The 23,658-nt window shown below is 44.5% G+C and overlaps 2 protein-coding genes across 3 annotated transcripts; both read left to right on the top strand.

The window, feature by feature from the left end:
- Positions 1–584: 584 nt before the first annotated feature.
- On the top strand, positions 585–12,790 carry GIMAP2 (GTPase, IMAP family member 2). Its single transcript, XM_043871818.1, is given in 4 exon segments — positions 585–620; positions 8,110–8,170; positions 9,038–9,073; positions 10,556–12,790. Coding segments are annotated over 4 exon segments (1,143 nt in total). The 3' UTR covers positions 11,566–12,790.
- Positions 12,791–13,768: 978 nt separating this feature from the next.
- GIMAP1 (GTPase, IMAP family member 1) lies at positions 13,769–18,467 on the top strand. Of its 2 annotated transcripts, none has more exons than XM_043872784.1 (3): positions 13,769–14,050; positions 16,452–16,500; positions 17,378–18,467. In XM_043872784.1, the coding sequence occupies exons 2-3, from the start codon at positions 16,483–16,485 to the stop codon at positions 18,314–18,316; spliced, it is 957 nt and encodes a 318-aa protein (XP_043728719.1). In that variant the 5' UTR covers positions 13,769–14,050; positions 16,452–16,482; the 3' UTR covers positions 18,317–18,467. The 2 variants fall into 2 exon arrangements, with proteins under 2 accessions (XP_043728719.1, XP_043728722.1); XM_043872787.1 differs by having other exon boundaries at positions 13,772–14,050; positions 17,451–18,467.
- The last annotated feature ends 5,191 nt before the right edge of the window (positions 18,468–23,658 follow it).

Here is a 23,658-nt window from a genome sequence, read left to right on the forward strand (position 1 = left end):
AGAAATTCCCTGGCAGACAAAACCACTGTTGTCATACAAAGTTTAATTTATCTTATCTTGAAAGACTAACTTGGACTGGATCATTTCTTGCTTATGTCTCTGGAACTCACAAGCAAACCTTAAAGTGTGCCCCAAAACTGATATGAGGCAATCACTCACCAATTCCCCATCATTTAAGTAAATCCTAATATTATTAGGATTATCACTTTGAAAAATAGTCACTGCCTTCTCACTAACCTAAACTGCCTCATAACAATGTACCCCTGAGCCCCTTCCATGTTCTGCTTTGAGTGCTCCCAGCTTTCAAATTGTCTTTTTGGTATGGGCAAAACAATCCTTTACAATGACTGTTTCAGTGAATCATTGGTTTTAGTTCTGTAGTTTCTGAACTTTTGACAGTATCCATAGCAGTAAAGAAGTACAAACTTGGGTGAGTGATAGAGAATCTGCATCAAGCAAAGATGGTAATTTGCAGAGGGGAGAACTGCAGAAAGTAGAAGACATTGCCCAGACCTAGTGTGGAACCTTGCTGGTGGCACATCACTAGACTGTTGATCCTTCCATGCCTGCCCAGGATCTTCTGGATGGAGTCTGCTCCCACCACTGACATTAAGGAATTGGTAAGAATTCAGGGGCTATTAAAGTGAATAGAGTGCTTTGTGCAGAGGTGAGAAACTTGGGACTACCTGGAAGGGGCCGTGTACACCCTTGCCTCCTTGTTTGAAAAAGTGAAACTGTTAGCTGTTCATCTTAGCCAACTCTTGCGACCCCATGGACTATGGTCCAGCAGGCTCCTCTGTCCATGGAATTCTCCAGGCAAGAATACTGGAGTGGGGTGCCATTCCCTTCTCTCAGGGATCTTCCTGACCCAGAGATCAAACCCAGGGATCTCCTGCATCACAGGCAGATTCTTTACCATCTGATCTATCACGGAAGCTTGTACCAAAAGGTGGGTATAAATGGCTTAATTTACCCTTGAATGTCTCCAACTCAACATTTCTCAGATGAGTCTAGGAATCAAAACCCCAGGACCCAGAAGGCTGGCTTTTATTGCTATTTCCCTGGTAGGACTCTTTATTGTAAGTCTCCCAGATTTGTCACTGTCCCTCCCCTGGACTAGTCACCATCTATGATCTCCCATCACGGAGCACTGGTCCTCTGAGCCAGCCCTGCAAAGTGAAAAGTGCATTCTGACCAGCTTTCTGAGGATTTATGGGTTTGTGAGGAAGAGCTCATGCTCTTGGGTGAGCTGGACTCTTATGCTCACTGGGTATGCTAAGAAATATTGGGGAACTTTAATTGCACCATAGGAAGAGACCTCAGACCATTGGCCACAATCCTCATTTTAACCATAAACAAATGCTGCTCAGAAACTTTATGAGCCTTGCCCATAAAATACAGTGGCAGCCTGATGCCCATAACCTTCATCTTTTGATCTCAACACGTGTTCTTTTCACTCTATTTGTGTGTTAACAGGAGGCACAAGTGCTGAGGCAGCAGTGGGAAAGTCCAGTGCTGAGGGGACTCACATGAGCAAACCAGCAACTCTGAGCTGATGCAAAAGTCTTAAAGTCACCCACAGGCATAAAGAGTACTGAAGGACACTCAAGAGGGAAGATCTAATGTACTAATAGGAAGAGGCAGAGATGATTTCAGGGGAAGGCTGAGGGAAAGCCCCTATATATTTTAATACAGCAGAACAAGGGCTTTGGGAGTTAATACAGCCTCCTTTGTTAACCACAATACAGTTTTTATAGGTAGGAATTCAAGTTCTTGCCCTTGTGTCAATGTGTCTCACTGCCAGTAGGCCGTGCTTATAAGAAAGGGGGTTTTCCACCTCCAAGAATATTGGAAATAAAAGCAAAAATAAACAAATGGGACCTAATGAAACTTAAAAGCTTTTGCACAACAAAGGAAACTATTAGCAAGGTGAAAAGACAGCTCTCAGATTGGGAGAAAATAATACCAAATGAAGAAACAGACAAAGGATTAATCTCAAAAATATACAAGCAACTCCTGCAGCTCAATTCCAGAAAAATAAATGACCCAATCAAAAAATGGGCCAAAGAACTAAACAGACATTTCTCCAAAGAAGACATACAGATGGCTAACAAACACATGAAAAGATGCTCAACATCACTCATTATCAGAGAAATGCAAATCAAAGCCACAATGAGGTACCATTACACGCCAGTCAGGATGGCTGCTATCCAAAAGTCTACAAACAATAAATGCTGGAGAGAGTGTGGAGAAAAGGGAACCCTCTTACACTGTTGGTGGGAATGCAAACTAGTACAGCCACTATGGAGAACAGTGTGGAGATTTCTTTAAAAACTGGAAATAGAACTGCCATATGACCCAGCAATACCACTTCTGGGCATGCACACTGAGGAAACCAGATCTGAAAGAGACACGTGCACCCCAATGTTCATCGCAGCACTGTTTATAATAGCCAGGACATGGAAGCAACCTAGAGGCCCATCAGCAGACGAATGGATAAGGAAACAATTGTACATATACACCATGGAATATTACTCAGCTGTTAAAAAGAATTCATTTGAATCAGTTCTAATGAGATAGATGAAACTGGAGCCCATTATACAGAGTGAAGTAAGCCAGAAAGATAAAGAACATTACAGCATACTAACTCATATATTTGGAATTTAGAAAGATGGTAATGATAAACAGAAAAAGAGGCACAGATGTACAGAACAGACTTTTGGACTCTGTGGGAGAAGGCGAGGGTGGGATGTTTAGAGAGAACAGCATGTATATTATCTATAGTGAAACAGATCACCAGCCCCGGTGGGATGCATGAGACAAGTGCTCGGGCCTGGTGCACTGGGAAGACCCAGAGGAATTGGGTGGAGAGGGAGGTGGGAGGGGGGATTGGGATGGGGAACACATGTAACTCCATGGCTGATTTATGTCAATGTATGACAAAACCCACTTCAATGTTGTGAAGTAATTAGCCTCCAGCTAATAAAAATAAATGAAATAAATAAATAAATAAATAAATAAATAAAAATTAAAAAAAAATACAAAAGACCTATACATACAAAAGTATAAAACACTGATGACAGAAATCAAAGAGGATACAAATAGATGGATAAATATACCATGTTTGTGGATGGGAAGAATCAATATTGTGAAAATGAGTATACTACCCAAAGCAATCTATAGATTCAATGCAATCCCTATCAAGCTACCAACGGTATTCTTCAGAGAACTAGAACAAATAATTTCACAATTTAAAATACCCTGTACATCTGAGAGTAAAGGGGCATAGGCTACAGCAGCCAAAACTTTCAGACTGTATAATGGTGTTCGAGGACTTGAAGCTTTAATGCTTTGCTTGAACTCCTTTGATCTGTATTCAGCCCGTTTGACTTCCTTCTCAGTCTCTCTCCCTGTATGCTGTTTTCTTTGCCTAAGCGCCTCTTGGAAGAGCTTTGCTTCAAAGAGAGGAGAGGCAGGCGGTGTTTGGTAGAGGGGGTTGCAGCCCCTTCAGATCACACCTGATAAATCGGTTTTCCTCCCAGAGGAAGGAGCTTGCCTCAGGAGCAGCTCTGGGCCTCGTGGTTTCCTTTTGCAGACAGAATCACAAACAGTTATTTTCCCCTCTTGGTTCAAAAGAAATGCCCCAAAACCAAGCTCTTCTCGAGACATAGTTGAACTTAGAACAACAGGTGAAACACGAAAACATTTTATGCAGGAAGTGGTTGGAAAAAAGTGAAGAGTTGACAGAGTCCTGAGCATGGGGGAGGGTGTCAGGAAATAGTTGGGGCAGAGGGCTCACCTCAGAAGTCACAGCAAGTGTACTTCTCCAGCTCACCTGAACCACAATAGTTCTGTTTCCACACCCTAGGGGAGTGGAGTGGGTGGGGAGGCAGAGGAAGTGAAAGAGACCATCAAGGAGGACCCCAGGAAAGATCCCCAAATGCAGATCATATACAGGACATAGAAGGACAAGGGACAGGACTTTCCTATCCATTCTTCACACAACTCACATTCGGGGCCAGGACACTACAGCCCCAAGTCAGAACCAGAGGGAGTTTCCATTGTTTTGCAAGAAAACATTCAGGACCAAAACTTGACAAATCCCTGCCTTGATCTCCAGCCTCATTTCTACATAATCTGACTTCCTGCCTCTGGGTTCTAGCCACCCTTGGCTTCCTTTAAATACCTGAGAACTCCATATGGTCACTTGCCTTGGAATATGGTGTTACTTATACCTGGAAATACCTCCAATCCCCACCTCCCTCACTTTTCAAGTTCAGCTCAAGCAATGTTGGGCTTCCCTAACAGCTCAGTTGGTAAAGAATCTGCCTGCAGTGCAGGAGATCCTGGTTTAATTCCTCATCTGGGAAGATCTGCTGGAGAAGGGATAGGCTACCCACTCCAGGATTGTTGCCTGGAAAATTCCACAGACTGGTATAGTCCATGGGGTCACAAAGAGTCAGATGCAACTGACTGACTTTCATTTTCAAGCAAAGCTACTTTTTCTCAGAAGTCTTTCCCGACAACCCCACTCCAGTCAGTTAAACTCATCTGTTCTACATTCCTGATGCACACTGACATTTTCCTTAAAAACATTCACTATGCTATATAATCTTCATTTAATGTCAGACTTGCCTAAGAAAAGAAGAGATCATGGAGAAAGGTGGTGATGGTCAAAATCTTATTTTCTTAAAAGACAGAACCAGAATTCTTCTGCAGTGCAAGTATCTATTCAAGGAAAACACCATAGTTGATATGTTCAGAAGGAAAAGGAGACCCCAAAACCAAGGCAATCAAAAGGAAAAGAATCTCTTTGTTTTAGAAAGGAATAAAATTACAAAAAAACGCAGAACCTCAAAATTAGCTATTATCAAATAGAATCCAGCAATAACTTAGATGATAAAGATTTGTCCTAGGTGTGCAAAGAAGGTTCAATATGAGGAAATATTTTCATATAATTTAATGTATTATGAAGCTATGGAGAAACATAATCCAATCATGGCCTTAGCTGTTGGAAAGTAATTTGGTAAAAATTCAGCATCTAATAATTGGCCAACAAAGGTCCTAATAATTGCCAACAAAGGTCTGTCTAGTCAAAGCTTTGGTTTTTCCAGTAGTCCTATATGGATGTGAGCTGCTGCTGCTGCTAAGTTGCTTCAGTCGTGTCTGACCCTGTGTGACCCCATAAATGGCAGCCCACCAGGCTCCCCAGTCCCTGGGATTCTCCAGGCAAGAACACTGGAGTGGGTTGCCATTTCCTTCTCCAACACATGAAGTGAAAAGTGAAAGTGAAGTCACTCAGTCATGTCCGACTCTTAGCAACCCCATGGACTGCAGCCTACCAGGCTCCTCTGTCCATGGGATTTTCAAGGCAAGAGTACTAGAGTGGCTTGCCATTGCCTTCTCCAATGGATGTGAGAGTTGGACTATAAAGAAAGCTGAGCACCAAAGAATTGATGCTTTTGAACTGTGACTTTTGAGAGTTCCTTGGACTGCAAGGAGATACAACCAGTCCATCCTAAAGGAAATCAGTCCTGAATATTCACTGGAAGGACTGATGCTGAAGCTGATGCTCCAGTGCTTTGGCCACCTGATGCGAAGAACTGACTCATTGGAAAAGACCCTGATGCTTGGAAAGATTGAGTGCAGGAGAAGAAGGGGACGACACAGGATGAGATGGTTGGATGGCATCACCGACTCAAAGGACATGAGCTTAAGTAAGCTATGGGAGGTGGTGATGGACAGGGAAACCTGGCATGCTGCAGTCCATGGGGTTGCAAAGAATCAGACATGACTGAGAGACTGAACTAAATAATTGGTTACATTTTTACAATAATAATTTCCATCTCAACCTCAAAGCTTGTACTTTATTTAACTGGAAGCATTGAGCTATTGCCACAAAAGTTAGAAACAAGTTAAGGAGGCCTACTATGTTGTGGTTATTGAACATTCTTCTAGATTTTGTTGTTGTTGTTCAGTCACTAAGTTGCGTCTGACTATTTGCCACCCCATGAACTGCAGCATGCCAGACTTCCCTATCCTTCACCATCTCCCTGAGTTTGCTCAAAGTCATGTCCATTGAGTCAGTGATGCCATTCAACCACCTCATCCTCTGCCATCTCTGTGGATCACAACAAACTGTGGGTTCTTGTAGATACTAGCCACAATAAACTAACACTGAATGAAATTATATTTTTCTTAATCCAAGAAGAGTAGGTAAAATGATCATTTTGACTGCATAAAGAACTTCTCCAAATCAATATCAAAAGGATTAATAGCTTTTAACTATGAGCAACAAATATATTCTGAGCATCTCACGTGACTCAGTCATAAAGAATTCATGTGCCAATGCAGGAGATGTAGGAGATGAGGTGTGATCCCTGGGTCAGGAAGAACCCCTGGAGGAGGAAATGGCAACCCACTCAGTATCCTTGCCTGGAAAATCCCATGGACAGAGAGAAGCCTGGTGGGCTACAGTCCATGGAGTCACAAAGAGCTGGACATGACTGAGCTACCGAGCATGCACAGCACAAAAAACAAATATATGAGAAGATATCAATATAAAAGACTTAGTTTTTTAAAAGTGGAAAAATAATTTGACCACATTCATATTGAGAAACACATGTTACCAAAACATGAATTTGCCACATCCGCACCAACACTTCTCTCCTGTCTTTGTGGTAATAGCCATCCTAACGGGGGTGAGATGCTATCTCACGATGGTTTTGATTTACATTTCCCTGATAAATAGTGATGCTGAGCATGTGTTCAAGTACCTGTTGACCATTTGTATGTCTTCTTTGAAGCAATTTCTATTCGGGTCCTTTGCCCATTTTTAATTGAGTTATTTGTCAGGGTACTTACATTATCCAATACCTTTCTTTTATAAACAAAAAACATCCTGGGTATTCAAAATAGCAATATTTTAAGCTTTTTTATTCTATGGAAAGTTTTTATAGAGATGCTTTACTGAATTTTACATAACAATTTAGAAAATCAGTGGGCTTTGAATTTGACATTGCATTATATTTGTTTTCATATAAAACAATTGGAAATAGGTCCCTGTTAGTGTTTTGACACAGAATGTTTTGTTTTTAGGAAGAGATTACTGTTATTAAGTAGAAAACTACAAAGTAAAGGATGTGGAAGAATTCAAAACAGTGATAACAGTGTATGACAAGGGTAGTGGTGTCCACCTGAGCCCCAGGGCTGCACTGTTTTCCAGCCTCTCTATGATGAGGTCCAGGCCTGGGGCTCGTTTCTCATCAACAGTTGGTAGGGAAAGCGAAGTGCATCACTACTCATCCAGGATATTTAAAGGCTGTCTAAGAACTCCTACATTTCCTCTGTCCCTACTGCACCGAATATCACAGAAGTAAAGATAAAAACATTTGAGTGATTTCAAATTTAATGCTTTGGGTCATTCCCCCTGACTGTAGACACTCAGATCATTAATGTAGACATTGCCTAGATCATTGTAGACACTACCCGGAGCACTGGTCCCCAGGGAGGCTGCCCTGAACTGCATAGCTGAGCAGGAAGGGAAAGCAAAGAAACCATGAATGAGCCGTTTCCGAATGCGTTCAGACAGACATCTCCCTCTCTCAGTTCCCCTTTCTGTACTCTCCCCCTGCACAGCGCCCTGTCCTGTGCCCCCACACCCATAGTTTCTGCCCCTGCAGTGGCACTTGCCTTTAGAACAGTCACTGCTAAGTGTGGATAAGGTCATTCTTCCTGGGGGGCCTTGGGGGGTTACATTCAGGCAAGCTTGTAAATGTAGGGACACAGCCTCAGGATGGGGGAAGGAATCAAATCTACCAGCATCGTCAGCCTCGCCTTTATTCCAGCTTAAACGATTCAAACGTTGTTTGTTTTTTCAATTGAGGAAAGTCCACAGGACAACAAATGACTCATTAAATTTTGCCATTTTAACTGCTTATTTTTAAAAAGAGAATTTCAGACAGTCATGGTGCAAGGGCTCTGTTGCAGCACAGAAGCCCACTGGAGATTCAAGAGAGGAAGAAGCAGGCTAGATTTCCACCTTTTCTCTCTCTCTCTCTCTCTCTCTCTCTCTCTCTCTCTCTCTCTCTCTCTCTCTCTCTCTCTCAGCTGGACTGTCAAGTCACAGATTTGAACAAGGAGGCATCTGTTTCTTTCAACAATAACTCAGGTAAGCCCACACTCATGAAAGTTCTGTGCCATTCATTCCTAGTTTTTAGGCTATGCTTGAAAAAGAAAAAAAAATTTAAACAAATTTACCCTGTTTTCAGGGAAACAGAGTGATGGCATTTGGCTTAAGTGAGGCCAGTTTACAGGACCTGTAATCTTCTTGGAATTTAGTTTACCCAGGAGTGGCAAACAGGACATTACACAAAAGGGCTGACTGGGAAGAATTTGCTCATCAACACACGAGTTTTCTGTGCCATGTCGCTTGGTACAGGTTGCCAGTTTTTAAGATACTCCACTCTGCATAGGAAAGGGAAGTAAATGGCAAGGCTTCTTGTGGGAAGAGGAAAATTCAAGTAACTAACAGAACAAATGAAGTGCATTTCTGGTTTAAAGAAGAGTGCACTTTCCCAAGTCACGTTTTTAATTCACCGAGTCTCTCAGCAAGAGTCTCAGTGAGGGCAGGGGTTTGGCGGGGAGGTGGAGAACGCAGGTGGGGAGGAGGGAAGGAAAGAAGACTCAACCTAGGACAAGCACGGCAGACCTAGAAAAGAAACCCAGGAAAGCAAGAGAGGGGGCGGGGGGCCCCCCAGGGAAGAGGGACCCTAGAGGAGAAGTGGGCGTGGGGGTGAGAAGCAGCCAGTGGGGCCACAAACGAACCCAATCTTCTGACTCACTGAGTGAACTCTGAGCAAGTGACTACATTTCTCTGTAAACCAGCAATCGTAATTCTTTCCACCCACCTCCTCAGCTTTGTGCAGACAACTGAGGCATGGTTGTGAACATGCTCATGAAATATAAGGTTCTTTCATGTGTTGTAACTCAAAAATGATCGTTTTTTTAATTGAACTCTGGTCTCTCTGCCCCTCAGGAACAGCCATGAGCCAAAATGAAGGCAGTCCCTCTGGTGAGTAAGTGACCTCCTGTGCATGCCATTTCTGTCCTACTCTGTGCCATAAGTGAAAGTGAAAGTGAAAGTCGCTCATGGACTGCATGGTCCATAGTATTCTCCAGGCCAGAATACTGGAGTGGGTAGCCTTTCCCTTCTCCAGGGGATCTTTCCAACCTAGGGATCAAACCCAGGTCTCCCGCATTGCAGGCAGATTCTTTACCAACTGAGCTATCAGGGAAACCCTATTCTGTGCCTAGTTTGTATAAAAAGCATGCTATCCTCTAGAATCACAATATGAGCCAGCAACTGTTTCTTCATCAGAGAGAATAACTTTGCACTGTTCATTTCAATTTCCTTGGTCCAATCATTTCACTGGTGGTCATGACCACACCTTTGCCCAGCCAAGGTCAGAGGAACCATCTCTGGCCCTGGAACAGGCAGGTTACTTACCCACCTGGAGATGGAACCACCATCTTCGATACACATTTCTGATCTTCAAAAAATTTGCCTTTTAGGGGGCCAGAACAGAGTGATATAGACAAACTTTGAATGACAATATACATTTCTAATTCTATCTCATCCCCCAATTTTCTTGTATCCAATATGACAATGCCCTACAGACCTAGAGAAAGCTAGATGCTTTAAAATCATTATCTTATTTGATAATAGAGTCAGCTTCTACTTTATAAATACAATATGAGAGTATCTTCTCCCAGATATTTTCTTATCATTAAAAATATTCCATTGGCATGACAGTATGGTAATAACAAAGTAAGCTGGCTCTTTTTTCACCTTGTTTTTTTCAGCTTCTACTTTATAAATACAATATGAGAGTATCTTCTCCCAGATATTTTCTTATCATTAAAAATATTCCATTGGCATGACAGTATGGTAATAACAAAGTAAGCTGGCTCTTTTTTCACCTTGTTTTTTTAATTGAAATATAGTTGATTTACAATGCTGTGTTAGTTTCAGGTATGCAACGAAGTGATTTAGGTATACACACACACACAAATATATTCTCTTTAGATTCTTTTACATTACAGATTATTACCAGATATTGAGTATAGTTCCCTGTGCTCTACAGTAGTCCTTGTTTGTTATTTTATATGTAGTAATGTGTATATTTTAATCCCAAACTCATAATTTATCCCTCCCCTGCCCCTTTCCCTTTTAGTAACCAGAAGTTTGTTTTCTATGTCTGTGAGTCCATGTCTGGTTTTTACAATTTATTTATGCTGCATTGGGTTTGTTGTGGCACATGAGACTCTTCAATGCTTCGCTAGGTGCACAATCTTCTCTTCTTGCAGTGCATGGTCTTAGTTGCCCTGCAGCATGTGGGATCTTAGTTCCCTGACCAGGGATTGAACCTGCATCCTCTACATTGGGCCATCAGGGAAGCCCACTATTTGTAAGTGAGTTCATCTGCATCCTTTTTTTTTTTTTTTGATTCCACATATAAGCGATATCATGTGGTATTTGTCTTTCTCTTCTAAGTAAACTTGCTCTTAGCAGGACCTTATACAAAGAATCACCCAGCTCACTGTGCCAGAGGATCAGAGCTGAGAATCATTCTGGTGGGCGAAACAGGAACCGGCAAAAGTGCAACAGGGAACAGCGTCCTCGTGAAGCCAGCATTTGAGTCCAGGCTGAGTGTCCGGTCCTTGACGCAGACTTGCAGTGAGAGTCGGGGTAGCTGGGGAGAGAGCGAGGTGGTGGTTATTGACACACCAGATATGTTTTGTGGGAAGGACCCCTCTGACTCCCTGAACCAGGAGGTGCAGAGCTGTTACCTGCTCTCTGCCCCAGGACCCCATGTGTTGCTCCTGGTGACAAAACTGGGCCGATTCACCACGGAGGACCAGCAGGCTGTTCAGGGGGTGAAGGAGATCTTCGGAGAGGGTGCCATGAGGCACACAGTTGTCATCTTCAACCGCAAGGAAGACCTCGAGGGAGGCTTCCTGAGGGATTATATCCAAGGCTCAGACAACAGAGCCCTAAGTGAGCTGGTGGCAGCGTGTGGGGGGTGAGTGTGTGCCTTTGACAACCGCACTACAGGGAGCACCAGGGATGACCACGTGAAGAAGTTCATGGACTTGGTTGAGAGCCTGGTGACAGTGGAAAGGGGTGACCACTACACTAACAGGTTGTATAACCTAACACAGTCAGAATGTGGGCCTGTACAGTCAGAGCAAAGACTGCAGGATTTCAAAGGGAGCTTTATAAAATACATGGAAATTCAGAGACGTGGTACAATCATGGCCAAAGCAAATTGCCTGAGAAAAGCCCTACTCCAAACAGCGCTGCGTATTGCATTGTGTGCTCAGGTGTCTGCCGCATTGCTCATTCAGTTATTTTGTGTATTGCACAGGACATGCGATTTCTTTTGCCGCTTACCCTTTAGTGTGTGCAGTTTATTCTGTAGTTTACTGTTAGTCATACCCAAACAATTAGTGATGATTTTTAGAAAGGCCAGTAGACTGGAATGCAAGACTCTTGTGTCATAGTTACTGATCAGTGCCTCTTCATTCACTGTCATATCCTGGGTGAGTTATAGTTGCCTGCCCGGGATAGTCAGTGTCTGATATCACTAAATGTTTGAGATTCTGTGAACTGTTTAGATCTTAACCTCATCCTATTTGTTAATGAATCAAATGATTTAAAATTTTCTTGTTTGTTTTGAAACATAATACCAAAACCTTCTGAAAGTTATAAACATAAAATTCCTCTCATTTGCAAGTCTCTATCTAAAGCCAGTTTTATGCTCCTGAAAACTCTTTTTCTTCTTTATACCATCACTATTTCTTCTGAATATAACAAAAATGGCAATAAAATTTCTACAAGGTATAGTAAATTAACAAGTGAGCTGTAAAGTTTCTGAGATCACATGTCTTTAACTCTGTGCTATGGTTTTATCCTCCAAAGATGGTAAATGGACATATGGCTTATTTCTCTGACACAACCACTCACGCTCAACAATCACACACAGACACACACATCAATAGTCTGTTTTATATGCATCGAAAGAGGCTCAGCTAGATTTTATCCCTTGTGTCCAATCCCAGTCAGCACTGAAGCATGCTAGAGGCTTATGTTTCAGACAAGAGTGGACCTAGTATTTTGCATTTTGCATCTGCAGTATTTTACATTTAACATCTTCCTGTTAAATTCAACTAGAATTTATTAAAATAAACACAGTCTTTATGACTGATGAGCTCATTAGATAATTAGGAAAACTCCAAGGATGCAGCAAACAACACACATAAAAGGGAGGTGGGAAAATGTAAGAAGGATATAGAGCTGCAAGCACCCTCTTGTAACCAGGTAAACTCCAGGCAAAGTCACATGTGGTGAAGGAAGACTCCACATGCACACATGAGAACACTGAAAGGCAAGGAGTTGCCAAAGAAACACTGGAAGCATCTTCCTGAAAGGAATATGTTGGGTAGCAAAGACTTAGTCAACACTGGTCTACATGGTTCAGACTAGGGTGAAGCCAGTAAGAAGCCATATTCACCTCAGTCTTAAGGAAATACTCACTCCCAGGGTCATTAACCTGTAGTATTGGCACTTGAGAGGCCTTGGCAGTGTGTCTCCTTCAACTCTGTGTCCTGGACACCAAACTTTCCTCACACTAGTCCTGGCCCTGCTAGTCTAGTGGGAGAATGAGAGACTCCAGGCTTCAATAATGCTGAATGGAAAAAATGGGGGTGTCAGTCTTTCAAGAGACACTGTACCTGGAAAAAAAAAAGAATGGAAAACAGTTGACCTTGGGTCTCTTTCCTACCTGAAAAAATGGGCTGGAAAGAAAGATGAAATATCAGATCCCAGCCAGCAGATTAGGGCTCAGGACAATCATCTTTCCCACATCCAGCAACCGTCAACTCTAAAAAGCTTGAGTTGGATTGGTGGCCTGACCAGTTTTAGGGCCAGTCCTTTGGTACCTGTTCACCACACCACTGGATCTTTTATTGACTTCACTCTCATGACCCTCATGAGAGAAGGCAGAATAACTAGAATCAGTGATACCAACACAGATGACCAGATGAAGCCTCTACATAATGCTAACTTAGGAACAGTGTAAACGTATGGTGGCTTGGCAGTGAAGAATCCACCTGCCAATGCAGAAGACACAGGCTTGATCCCTGGGTTGGGAAGATCTCCTGGAGGAGAAAATAGCACCCCACTCCAATATTCTTTCCTAGAGAATCCCATGGACAGAGGAGCCTGGCAAGCTAAGTCCATGGGGTCACAAAGAGTCTGACATGATTGAGCGACTAAACAGCAACAACAATTCATCCTCATCCTCAATACATCGGCTAGCTTCAAGTCCTTTCATAGCTGAGAAGACATCCTTTCTCAGATAAAACTCTGCTTCTGGATTTTGCTGACAGACTGGACCCTAGAGGGGCACCAGCCATAGGGATGTCTAGTCAATGGTCAGCTGTTGAGAAAAGCTATCATGTTCTTTGTTCTGGAGCAGAAAGCACCCTGGACTTCTTCTATATGGGGAAAATGCCTACATGGTAAAAAGTAATTGAAGATTAGATCACTAAGCAGTTCTAGAAGGAGACCCAGACCTTGGGGTCCTACAACAAGATATTTGGTATGGTGGGGCGGGGGGCAGGGCCCTGCTGAAGAACACAGAAGATTAGTCGCAACAGGAGGGAGGTTTTGTAAGATAAATACTTTAAGCCTACATTGAATGTTCCTGTCTCTTTAAATCATCACCACCACCTAACCCTCCCTCTGGGCTCACAGGAGCTGTGAGTCTCAAAGACTTCCTCTATGCAGAGTGGAAGGAAACAGCCCACCACACTCAAAACCAAAGGGAAAGCAAAGATGAGGGCCTTCTTGGATCACCAGTGAGAGCCTGTCACCAGGAAAGGCAAGCCCCGCAGGGAGCAGGAGCTACAACCAACAAGAAGGAACATGGTTCTGAGAGCATTTACTGTCTGAGCACCCGGGCTCCACCAGGCACCTACCTTTCGGGTGAGTAAGAGCCAGACCCATTAAGATGGGGCGTCCGGATTTGTGAAGATGTTCAAAGTTTCCAATAGAGGAAGTTCAAAAAAGGTTTATGAGCATGGTCCCCAGTCTGGAGAGCACACATGTCTGTCTCCTTCCACACTTCCCCCATACAATAAGAAAAGTCTGTATTGGAACTATGTCTAGGAGTAAAATGCATTTTAAAATGCATTCAACATTGCTCAAATTGCATGTTCAGCACAGGCAAAAGATCTTTTCTGTGGCCCCAAAGCAATCTAACTTCAGAGCAAGTTATAGTGTGCTGAGACAGGAAATCATCAGAATTCAACCCCACCCCAGATTCCCCCTCTCCCCTCTGTCCACAATAAGGGACCCTCAAGAGACTAAAGAGGTTAGAAACCAGGTCTTCAACCCCTCGTTCTCATGACCCCTGACACGTTGGCTCCCTAATTCAAGTCTCTCCCACCCCTGCTGTAGGAACACCTCAGTTTCCTCATCTGTACAATGAAGGGATCTGAATAAACGGCTCATTTCCAAACTCTGATGTGTGGACTGATAATATCAGATACATCAGATTCATGAATCAGAATTTCTGAGCATGGTCCCCCCAGAATCGACATTTTTAAAGAACATTCAAGTAGTTTTGAAAAACAACATATTTGAGAGGCACTGAGTTACACAAACTTTGAATTTTCAGAGTATTCAGAATACAGGAATTCAACATGCTTTACAATAAAGAGCTGTTTATCACCCCAGATTTCAGGAAGAGTTTATCTCCTTCTTAAAATTTATTTTAAATGATTTTAACCCACATTTCAAACTATCTGGAAATCCCAGTGACCTACTTGAGAGTTCTGTGGATTCCCTGTAACACACTTTCTCATTTCCAACTTTGGTGAGGACCTCTTGCTTTAGCTAGTCTTCTTTAGGGTTTGAATATTGTGGCTCTTTCTTCATTTCTGCTCTGATGTCAATTATGAGAGTTTGTTGATGCCTAGACAAAATAACTAATCATATCATGTGATTTGTCCCAGGGTAAACTTTACTGAAAGCTTTGCATGGGGTAGCAGGAGAGTGATGGCAAAAAAACAAAGAGCTTCGGCTTGGGTTCTAGACAAACTTGCCCTCTGAGTCCTTTGGCCAGAGAGGGGTTATTCACCCAGCCTCTCCCTTTACTTTTCCTTCCCTGCTGGTGCCAAATGGGGTTGAATACAGTTACCTGCAGGAAAGAGGTGGGTGACGTGAGGAGGTAGAATTTGAAATGGATGTTGGAGTATAGACAAGATTCAGGCAGAAATGTGGGGTGGATGAAGGGTCCTGGGAGGGAAAGCACGAGGTGGGTTGGGAAAGGGCGCTGAAATCTCCTGTGTCTGGAGTGGCTGAGTGGGGGCAGGGGTGAAGATGGAGCAGGCGAGGTGGGATTCATTGGAAATGAGGCTGGAGAAGTAGACTAAGCAGAGACTGTGGGCTCATGTTCAGAAGCTTGCGTGATCAGGCAAACGATCACAAAATGTTTAATTGTATTAAATGATGTTTGAGTGGGTGTAATCATTGTACTTTGAGAAGCCTCAGCCTCAAGGGCCAGAACATAAAGAGTTGGAGGGGAGCATCCCAGTCTCCCCATATTTAGATACATAAGGAGAAGCCAAACTATGTGGTTATCTAAGAGCAGAAACTCTCCAGATGAGTTTGGGAAATACATCTGTTTTCCAATTTTCTTCTTGCTTGTTTCACAGGCCAGCCACCATAAGGTAGATCCTCTGTCAGTGAGCAAAGTCTTGTTCTTGGGGTTTTCCAAAGCCCACCCTCCATCACCACCCTTGATGCTGAAACTCCTGGGAAGTCTTGTTTTCAACAGCTTATATCACTGACATAGGTACTCAGTCTCTTAGTCATGTCTGATGTTTTCTGACCCTTTGGACTGCAAACTGCCAGCATCCTCTGTCCAGGAATTTTTCAGGCAAGAATACTGGAGTGGGTTGCCATTTCCTTCTCCAGGGGATCTTCTTGACCTAGAGATCAAACCCACATCTCTTGCATCTCCTGCATTGGCAGGCGGATTCTTCACCATTAGTACCACCTGACACAGAATTACCTGGAGAAATTAACATCTAAAGTTTACTCATTGGCATGGATGGGATTAAGTGTTATCATCTCCCCTTTGCTCTTTGCATTTGAGGGCCCTGAGAAGACAAAGCCAAGCTCACCAGGTGTTCTCACAGCATCATCCCAACCCAGACCAGGCTCCTCCAATGTCTTCCCTAAACTCCGATGCTCAGAGGAGGGCAGGAACTATGACCTCACAGTGGGGTCACCAGCATTTTGGACTTGACCTGACACTGTAGGCAGTTACATCTATTTGATGAATGAGTGAATGAACAAATTGTGTCTGGGATTCTTTCAGGTAATCATGGGAGGACGGAAGATGCCAAGAGATGAAGAAAATGCCTATGGTAAGAACACGTCTCACAATGAGTGTTTGCCCCCAGGAGTGAGCTCTAGGTAGTAGGGGGATGGGCTAATTCAAGACTGAACAGAGAGAAGCCCAGAGGTGTCTTGATGCTGGTGTGAAGCAGCAAGAGGCCTGGGGCTGGCACTTCACCTGAATCTTTACCCCCACCCTCCTGTGAGATATTAAGTTCTTTGACTAACCTGCAGCTCTGCTCCCAAAGTAAAATGAATAAACAGAAGGGGACATAGAGGGCATCAGATCCTGTATTAGAAGGAACATGATTCACCAGGTAGAAGGTGTTAGGGAACACGGATGGAGGTTATTAGACAACAGTTTTAAGAGAGAGGAGGAGAGGAGGAGGAGGGAGGGAAGAGAGATGGCCTGGTCTTATCCTCCCAACAGCCTATGAGGACAGCGCTACAGTATTGATTCCGTTTGTGCAAAAGAGGTTTAACACTTAGATTAAGCAGTTCCCCAGGGTTACAACGTTGGTAGAGGACAGGTCTATGATTCAAACCCCGGCTAGGGGACTCCAGATAGCCCTCCCGGCTGGGCCCACTGCCCCACCCCTTTCTCCAGTGGGACGGAATCAGAAAAAATAAGACAGAGGCTCCTGAAATTGTCAATGGGGACCAGCTTTGCACAGCCTGGATGACAGATCATATCAGACGAAGTAATGGCCTGTATTACAAAGGCATCCTCTAGAGAAACGTTCAGCAGCTGCTGGGGCACCTACAGGTGCACGTGTGACGCCAAAGACAGGAGAAATAGACGGGTAGAGACCCCCTTGGAGTGCCCAAATCTCACACCAGGTCACTCAGTAAAGGTCTGACCCCAAACACAACCGTGGAAGCGCTCTGTTCTCCTTTGCTCGCAAGGCGTCCAGGAGACCCGGGGACCGGGACATGTCGCTCTCAGGTTCCGAAGCTTACAGACCACCGGTGCCCACAGGTTTCCAGGAGTTCAGGTCCGCCCCGCAGGAGCGCAGGCTGCGCCTCCTCCTGGTTGGGAGGTCGGGGACCGGGAAGAGCGCCACGGGCAACAGCATCCTCCAGCGGAAGCACTTCCTCTCCAGGCTCTCGGCCACGGCGGTGACCCGGGCCTGCGCCACGGGGAGCTGCCGCTGGGCCTCGTGGGACGTGGAAATCCTCGACACCCCCGACCTCTTCAGCCCCGAGGTCGCCCAGGCAGACCCGGGCTTTGAGGAGAGAGCCCGCTGCTACCTGCTGTCGGCCCCGGGGCCCCACGCCGTGCTCCTGGTGACCCAGCTCGGCCGCTTCACCGCCCAGGACCTGCGGGCCTGGCGCGGGGTGAAGGCGCTCTTCGGGGCGGGCATCGCGGCGCGCGCCGTCGTGGTCTTCACCCGCAGGGAGGACCTGGCGCGGGGCTCGCTGCAGCAGTACGTGCGCGACACGGACAACCGCGCCCTCCAGGAGCTGGTGGCCGAGTGCGGGGGCCGCTGCTGCGCCTTCGACAACCGAGCGGCCGACGGGGAGCGCGAGGCGCAGGTCGGCGAGCTGATGGGGCTGGTGGAGGAGCTGGTGCGGGACCACGGCGGGGCCCCCTACACCAACGACGTGTACCGCCTGGTGCAGACCCTGGGCGGGCTGAGCCCCGAGGAGAGGCTGCGCAGGGTGGCGGAGCGACTGGCCGCCCGCGCGCCGACGTGGCCGGGGCGGGGGCCTCTGGCCGGGCTGTGGCGGTGGCCCAAGGCGGCGCCGGGGACCCGGTGTAAGCTGGGCCTGGCCGCCCTGCTGGGCGCCCTGTTCCTGCTGTACCTGCTCTGCAGGCGCCGGCCCGAGGCGGTGACTGTGTGACCTTCAGTCTCGCACATCACCTGGCAAGAAAGGACCTGAACACTTGGATCTGAAGGGGGATTTCAAAGGAATCAGAGTTTTCAGAAATTTCATGTTTACCCCAGCACATAATTTTTAAATAAAGTTGTACCACTTCAAAACATCCTTAAAATGTGTTTAGTTATCTTGATATATTGGTCGTCTGTGAGAAATCGTAAAATGACTGGCAGTTTTCGGTAGAAAACGGATTCCTAGCAAAGGGAAAACCCACTCTTTTTATTTTGAGCTAGTGTGTGTCTGTTTGCTGGTTTGTTTGTTTAGACACTGCCTTGCTCTCTTTGGACTGCTATTTTAAACACACAGAGAGAGAGTCTGGGTGGCTTTAAAACGACAGACATTTATTCCTCACAGTTCTGGAAGCTGGAAGTCCACGATCATGGTCGGGTTTAGGAGAGAGTCTTCTCTGAGACTGAAGAATGTCAGCTTCTGACTGTGCCCTCACACTCAATTAGAACAATCTATTATAACAAGGCACTAATTCCAAACAGGAGGAATCTACCCTCCTGACCTAAGACCCTCCCAATGACACCACCTCCTAATGCCCTCCTCTCCAGACTAGGTTTTCAACCTGTGAATGTTGAGGGGGGAGGGGGTGGACATAAACATTCAGACCATAGCCTATACAGACTCTTCTTGATATTTTCTAGTTCTTAAAGGTAGTTATCTCCCTTCAATGATCCTTGCAGATTTTTATTATCATCAAGGAAAGAGAAGTCACAGTCAAACATCTTAATGTTTATTTCCAGGTGACACTGAAAGTGAAAGTCACTCAGTCCTGTCTAACTCTTTGCAACCCCAGGGACTATACAGTCCATGGAATTCTCCAGGCCAGAATACTGGAGTGGGCAGCCTTTCCCTTCTCCAGGGGATCTTCCCAACCCAGGGATTGAACCCAGGTCTCCCGCATAGCAGGCAGATTCTTTATCAGCTGAGCCACAAAAAGAATCCACCTAGCAATGCAGGAGACTCAGGAGCTGGGTAATCGATCCCTGGGTCAGGAAGATCCCCTGGAGCAGGGACTGGCAACCCACTCCAGGATTCTTGCCTGGAAAATCCCATGGACAGAGGAGCCTGGTGGGCTATAGTCCATGGGGTTGCAAAGAGTTGAACACGACTGAGCACACACATACATCAGTTTATTTACCAGTACAATGATTTAGAACCAAGAAGTTAAATGTGACTATACTGAAAATAACTCAATTTCCCATTTTCTAGCGTGTATTATGTCTGTCCAAAATGGTTCATGTCTGTCCAAAATGAAGTAAGATTTGGGGAAAATAACATGCAATGTCTTCAATGTAGTTATCTATCTAGATTTTTATGCAAGTAATAATAAAGTTCCTGTCTCAGAGAAGAGAGGAAGCCGCAGGTGCATCAGCAGAGAGCCACAGAGAACTCGAGGTTAGGTGTGGTTGCACCCTTGTGGGGTTTTACATGGGGTGGGTCAACCCACCTAAGTCCTTGAACGCCATCCTTACGGTGTGTAAACAATCGTTATCGTTATCGTTTCTTTATTTCTGAAACAACACTTCAAAGGGAAGCCTTTCTATCAGCCACGCCCTAGTTAGGAGGTGTGAATGCGGGAGGACACAGATACCCCAAGACTATCAGGGCTCAGGTGTGCTAAGGGGGAGGGTGATGTGCGGGGGGCGAGGAGCAGGCCGGAAGGAGAAATGGGGCAGGGGTGGGGAGTGAGGTTGTGCGCAGGCACCCTAGGGCCGTCCCAGTTCCACGGAGCAGGAGGCTATGCGCATGCGCTTCAATGTCATCTCAGTTCGGGGGAGACTCGGGATGGACTCTGGCCTTAAGGCTGAGTGCAGTTGGGGGGCCTGAGAGCAGTGACTTAGACTCAGTGAAGTTTAGCTGGAAAAAAAAAATTATCAATTCCTTCTTTAGCTGCCTGCTGGGCCTATGCAAGGACTCTCAGCCAGAGAGAAAATCCTTCTACAACCTGAGACGCCCAGGAAAGGGCCGAGGTAGCAGGGACCGCCAGTGTCTGCAGCTTGCCCATCCAGGGCCACGTGTGCACGAGCATGCACTGTGGGCCAAGAATGCTTAACCACAGGGCTGAATTTAACCTGCTGTTCTTTCATTTTTTCATTTTCTCACATCCGAATGTACATCTATACCCTCCAATTTCTGTCACTACTTATTATTTGTCTAGTTTGTAAATGTAAATACGATTTTTAAGATAAATATGAGTGTTAGCTGCTCAGTTCTGTGCGATTCTTTGCAACCTGATGAACTATAGCCTACCAGCCTCATCTGTCCATGGAATTCTCCTGGCAAGAATACTGGAGTGGGTTGTATTCCCTTCTCTAGGGGATCTTCCTGACCCAGGGATTGAACCCGAGTATCATGCATTGCAGGCAGATTCTTTACCATCTAAGCTACCAGGGATGCCCCAAATATGAGTGTTAGGATTGTCAAATTCTCATGCAAACTGTAGCATCTAGAAATGTATAGCATCAGAAGAAGGCTTGACATTGTGGGTAAAATGCCCTGTTTGGGGTATCAGTGGGACCGTTGTGAGGTACAGTAGAAAGAGCAGGAGATGTGCGGAGGGCTTGTGTTCCAAAACCCGTCCTGTGAACTTGCTCAGAGACTTTGTGGCAAAGGGGCTTCATCTTTTCTTGAGATGTATATATTAAAATTAATCTTAATATGTATGATGAATTAATGCAAGAGAAAGCACTTTGTAGGTTAAATTCCATAAGAATATGATACAGAAATGAAAAGTGTAGAGGAAACATCATAATAATAATCCTCATAAATAAATTTCATACTCACAAATACATAAATTTCACACTTGTGAATACTCCACATTTAGTATTTGTAATAATAACTATTCCACATTATTCTATTCCACAGAGTTGGGTGCTAGTGGTAATAAAAGGTCCATATGATTAGTCATCAAATATATTTACAAAGTACAATCACGGTTGTACTTATTCTCTTAAATATTGCTAGTTTCTAGTTCTTAGATTTAGAACTATATAGACTCATAAGTGGGACTTCCCTGGTGGCTCAGACAGTAAAGAATCTGCCTGCAATGCAGGAGACCTGGGTTCCATCCTTGGGTTGGGAAGATCCCCTGGAGCAGGGCTTGGCAACCCACTCCAGCATTCTTGCCTGGAGAATCCTCATGGACAGAGGAGCCTGGCAGGCTACAGTCCATAGGGTTGCAGAGTCACAGATGACTGAATGACTAAGCACAGCACAGCACAGACACATAAGTAAATGGAAGACACAATTTTTAGTTTCTTAAGTGTAATAATGTAAGAACTTCCCTGGCACCTCAGAGGTTAAGACTCCCTGTTTCCACTGCAGGGGGCATGGGTTCAATCTTTGGTCTGGGAACTAAGATCCCACATGCTACACAGCACAGCCAAAAAAAGTTTAAATATATATAATTTAATAATACACATGTAATACAAAATAGATAATAAAGCAAAATAATGCAAGATTGATCATAAAATAGAAAACATAATTGTAGAGAGAATACTATAAAAATGTATTGCTTAATTTTTTTTAATAAAAGCTACCTCATGAAGTATGAAGGATAATATTCGTTAAGAACTTTTTATTTGCAGAGGAAAGTGATCTACTGAGAATCAAGTGATCTACTAAAGGCAAAAAGTGGCAAATCAGAACCTGAAATTATTTTTCCTTACTGTCATATAAAAAGCTTCATTAACCAGACACAGGATCAAAACACTATAACTTCTCAAAAATGCTCTAAGTGAATGTATATTCATATCATTTACATAGGTCTCCTCTCACCTTTTATCTCTTCAGGCATAAAAATTCCTTGTTTGTGTGTTGATAAGCTTCTTTCAGATTTCCATGCCCTACTGCCTGGATCAGCTGTCATTTTACACAGAGAGGTTCATCTTTGGCTTACTTCTAAGAGTTGTTTTTGGCCATGATGAGTTTTCAAGCAGATTTCAAACAATGCATACCCTCTTACCTAGTCTTGTACCATATTCAGTGTTGTACAATATTCAATAATTATGCACAATATTCAGTATTTATCAGCCTGGCTGGACAGATGTCACTACTTCTTCCAGAGAATACCATGTGGACTGAATTCCTTAGAAGAGGAACTCCTATAAGTCCTTGGGGAAGCCAGAGCTAGACTATGACCCAAGACTTTTTTTTCCTGCCCTGGAGCCCTCATCTAATAGTGGTAATATATGCCTTTTCTTAGAGAACTGGATTTGTGCTTGCTTATTTCAGCAATAAATATTTTAAGTTTTTTTTTTTCTAAATTTGTCTTTTACTTTTTCTTTTAAAGTAGTTATCTTCCAAAATAATGTAGTATTTTATTTTATTTTATATCTTGTGAAAGTGAAAATCACTCGGTCGTGTCCTACTCTTTGTGATCCCATGGACTATTCAGTCTATGGAATCCTCCAGGCCAGAATACTAGAGTGGGTAGTTTTCCCTTCTCCAGAGGATCTTCCCGACCCAGGGATCTGTCAGGGGAGTGTGTAATTTCCCCGGTTCTGTCTCATCACAACAAAAACGTGAAGCAACAGACATTAAAGCCCTTTGACAGACTATGCCTCAGCTCTCAGAGAGACCGTGTTACAGCTCTCAGACAGATCAGTGTCACAGCTCTGTGTTACAGTTCAGTTTTATTTAGAAAATAAAGGAAAATACATCCTCCAGGCGTGAGGGCATGCTGACCCAAAAGACACGAAGAGGAGAGAGAGAGAGGGGGAGAGAAGGAGGGAGAAAGAGCGAGACAGAGACAGAGAGAAAGGGGGGAGAGAGAAAGAGGGAGGGAGAGAGAGCGAGGGAGAGGGAGGGAGAGGGAGGGAGAGACCCCCTACCCCCCCACCCCACCCCACTCCCCCCATCCTTTGGCTCCTCTTTTTATGTTTTTTTCCTCCCCTGGGCCTGACCCATGTAAATTGGGCTAGCCAGGAGTGCTGTTTGTTCTACCTGAGGTCCTCACTCCAGCCCTCAGACCTTCCTTTGTTTTTTTTCTCAGGTTTTCCCTTCCCAGTATTTTAGCCACCACCATTCTGGACTCCTTTTTCCTATTCCAACTACCTAACAGATCAAACCCAGGTTTGCTGCATTGCAGGTGGATTCTTTACCAGCTGAGCCACAAGAGAAACCCCAGTATAGTCCATGTGGTACCCACTCGAGTGGGTAGCCTATCCCTTCTCCAGCGGATCTTCCCAACCCAGGAATCAAACCAGGGGTCTCCTGCATTACAGGTGGATTCTTTACCAACTGAGCTATGAAGGAATATCTTATATTCAACCTTATTCTTGGCCCGATTCTTATTT

The sequence above is a fragment of the Cervus elaphus genome, chromosome 18 (genome assembly GCF_910594005.1).
Source record: "Cervus elaphus chromosome 18, mCerEla1.1, whole genome shotgun sequence".
Lineage (NCBI taxonomy): Eukaryota > Metazoa > Chordata > Mammalia > Artiodactyla > Cervidae > Cervus > Cervus elaphus.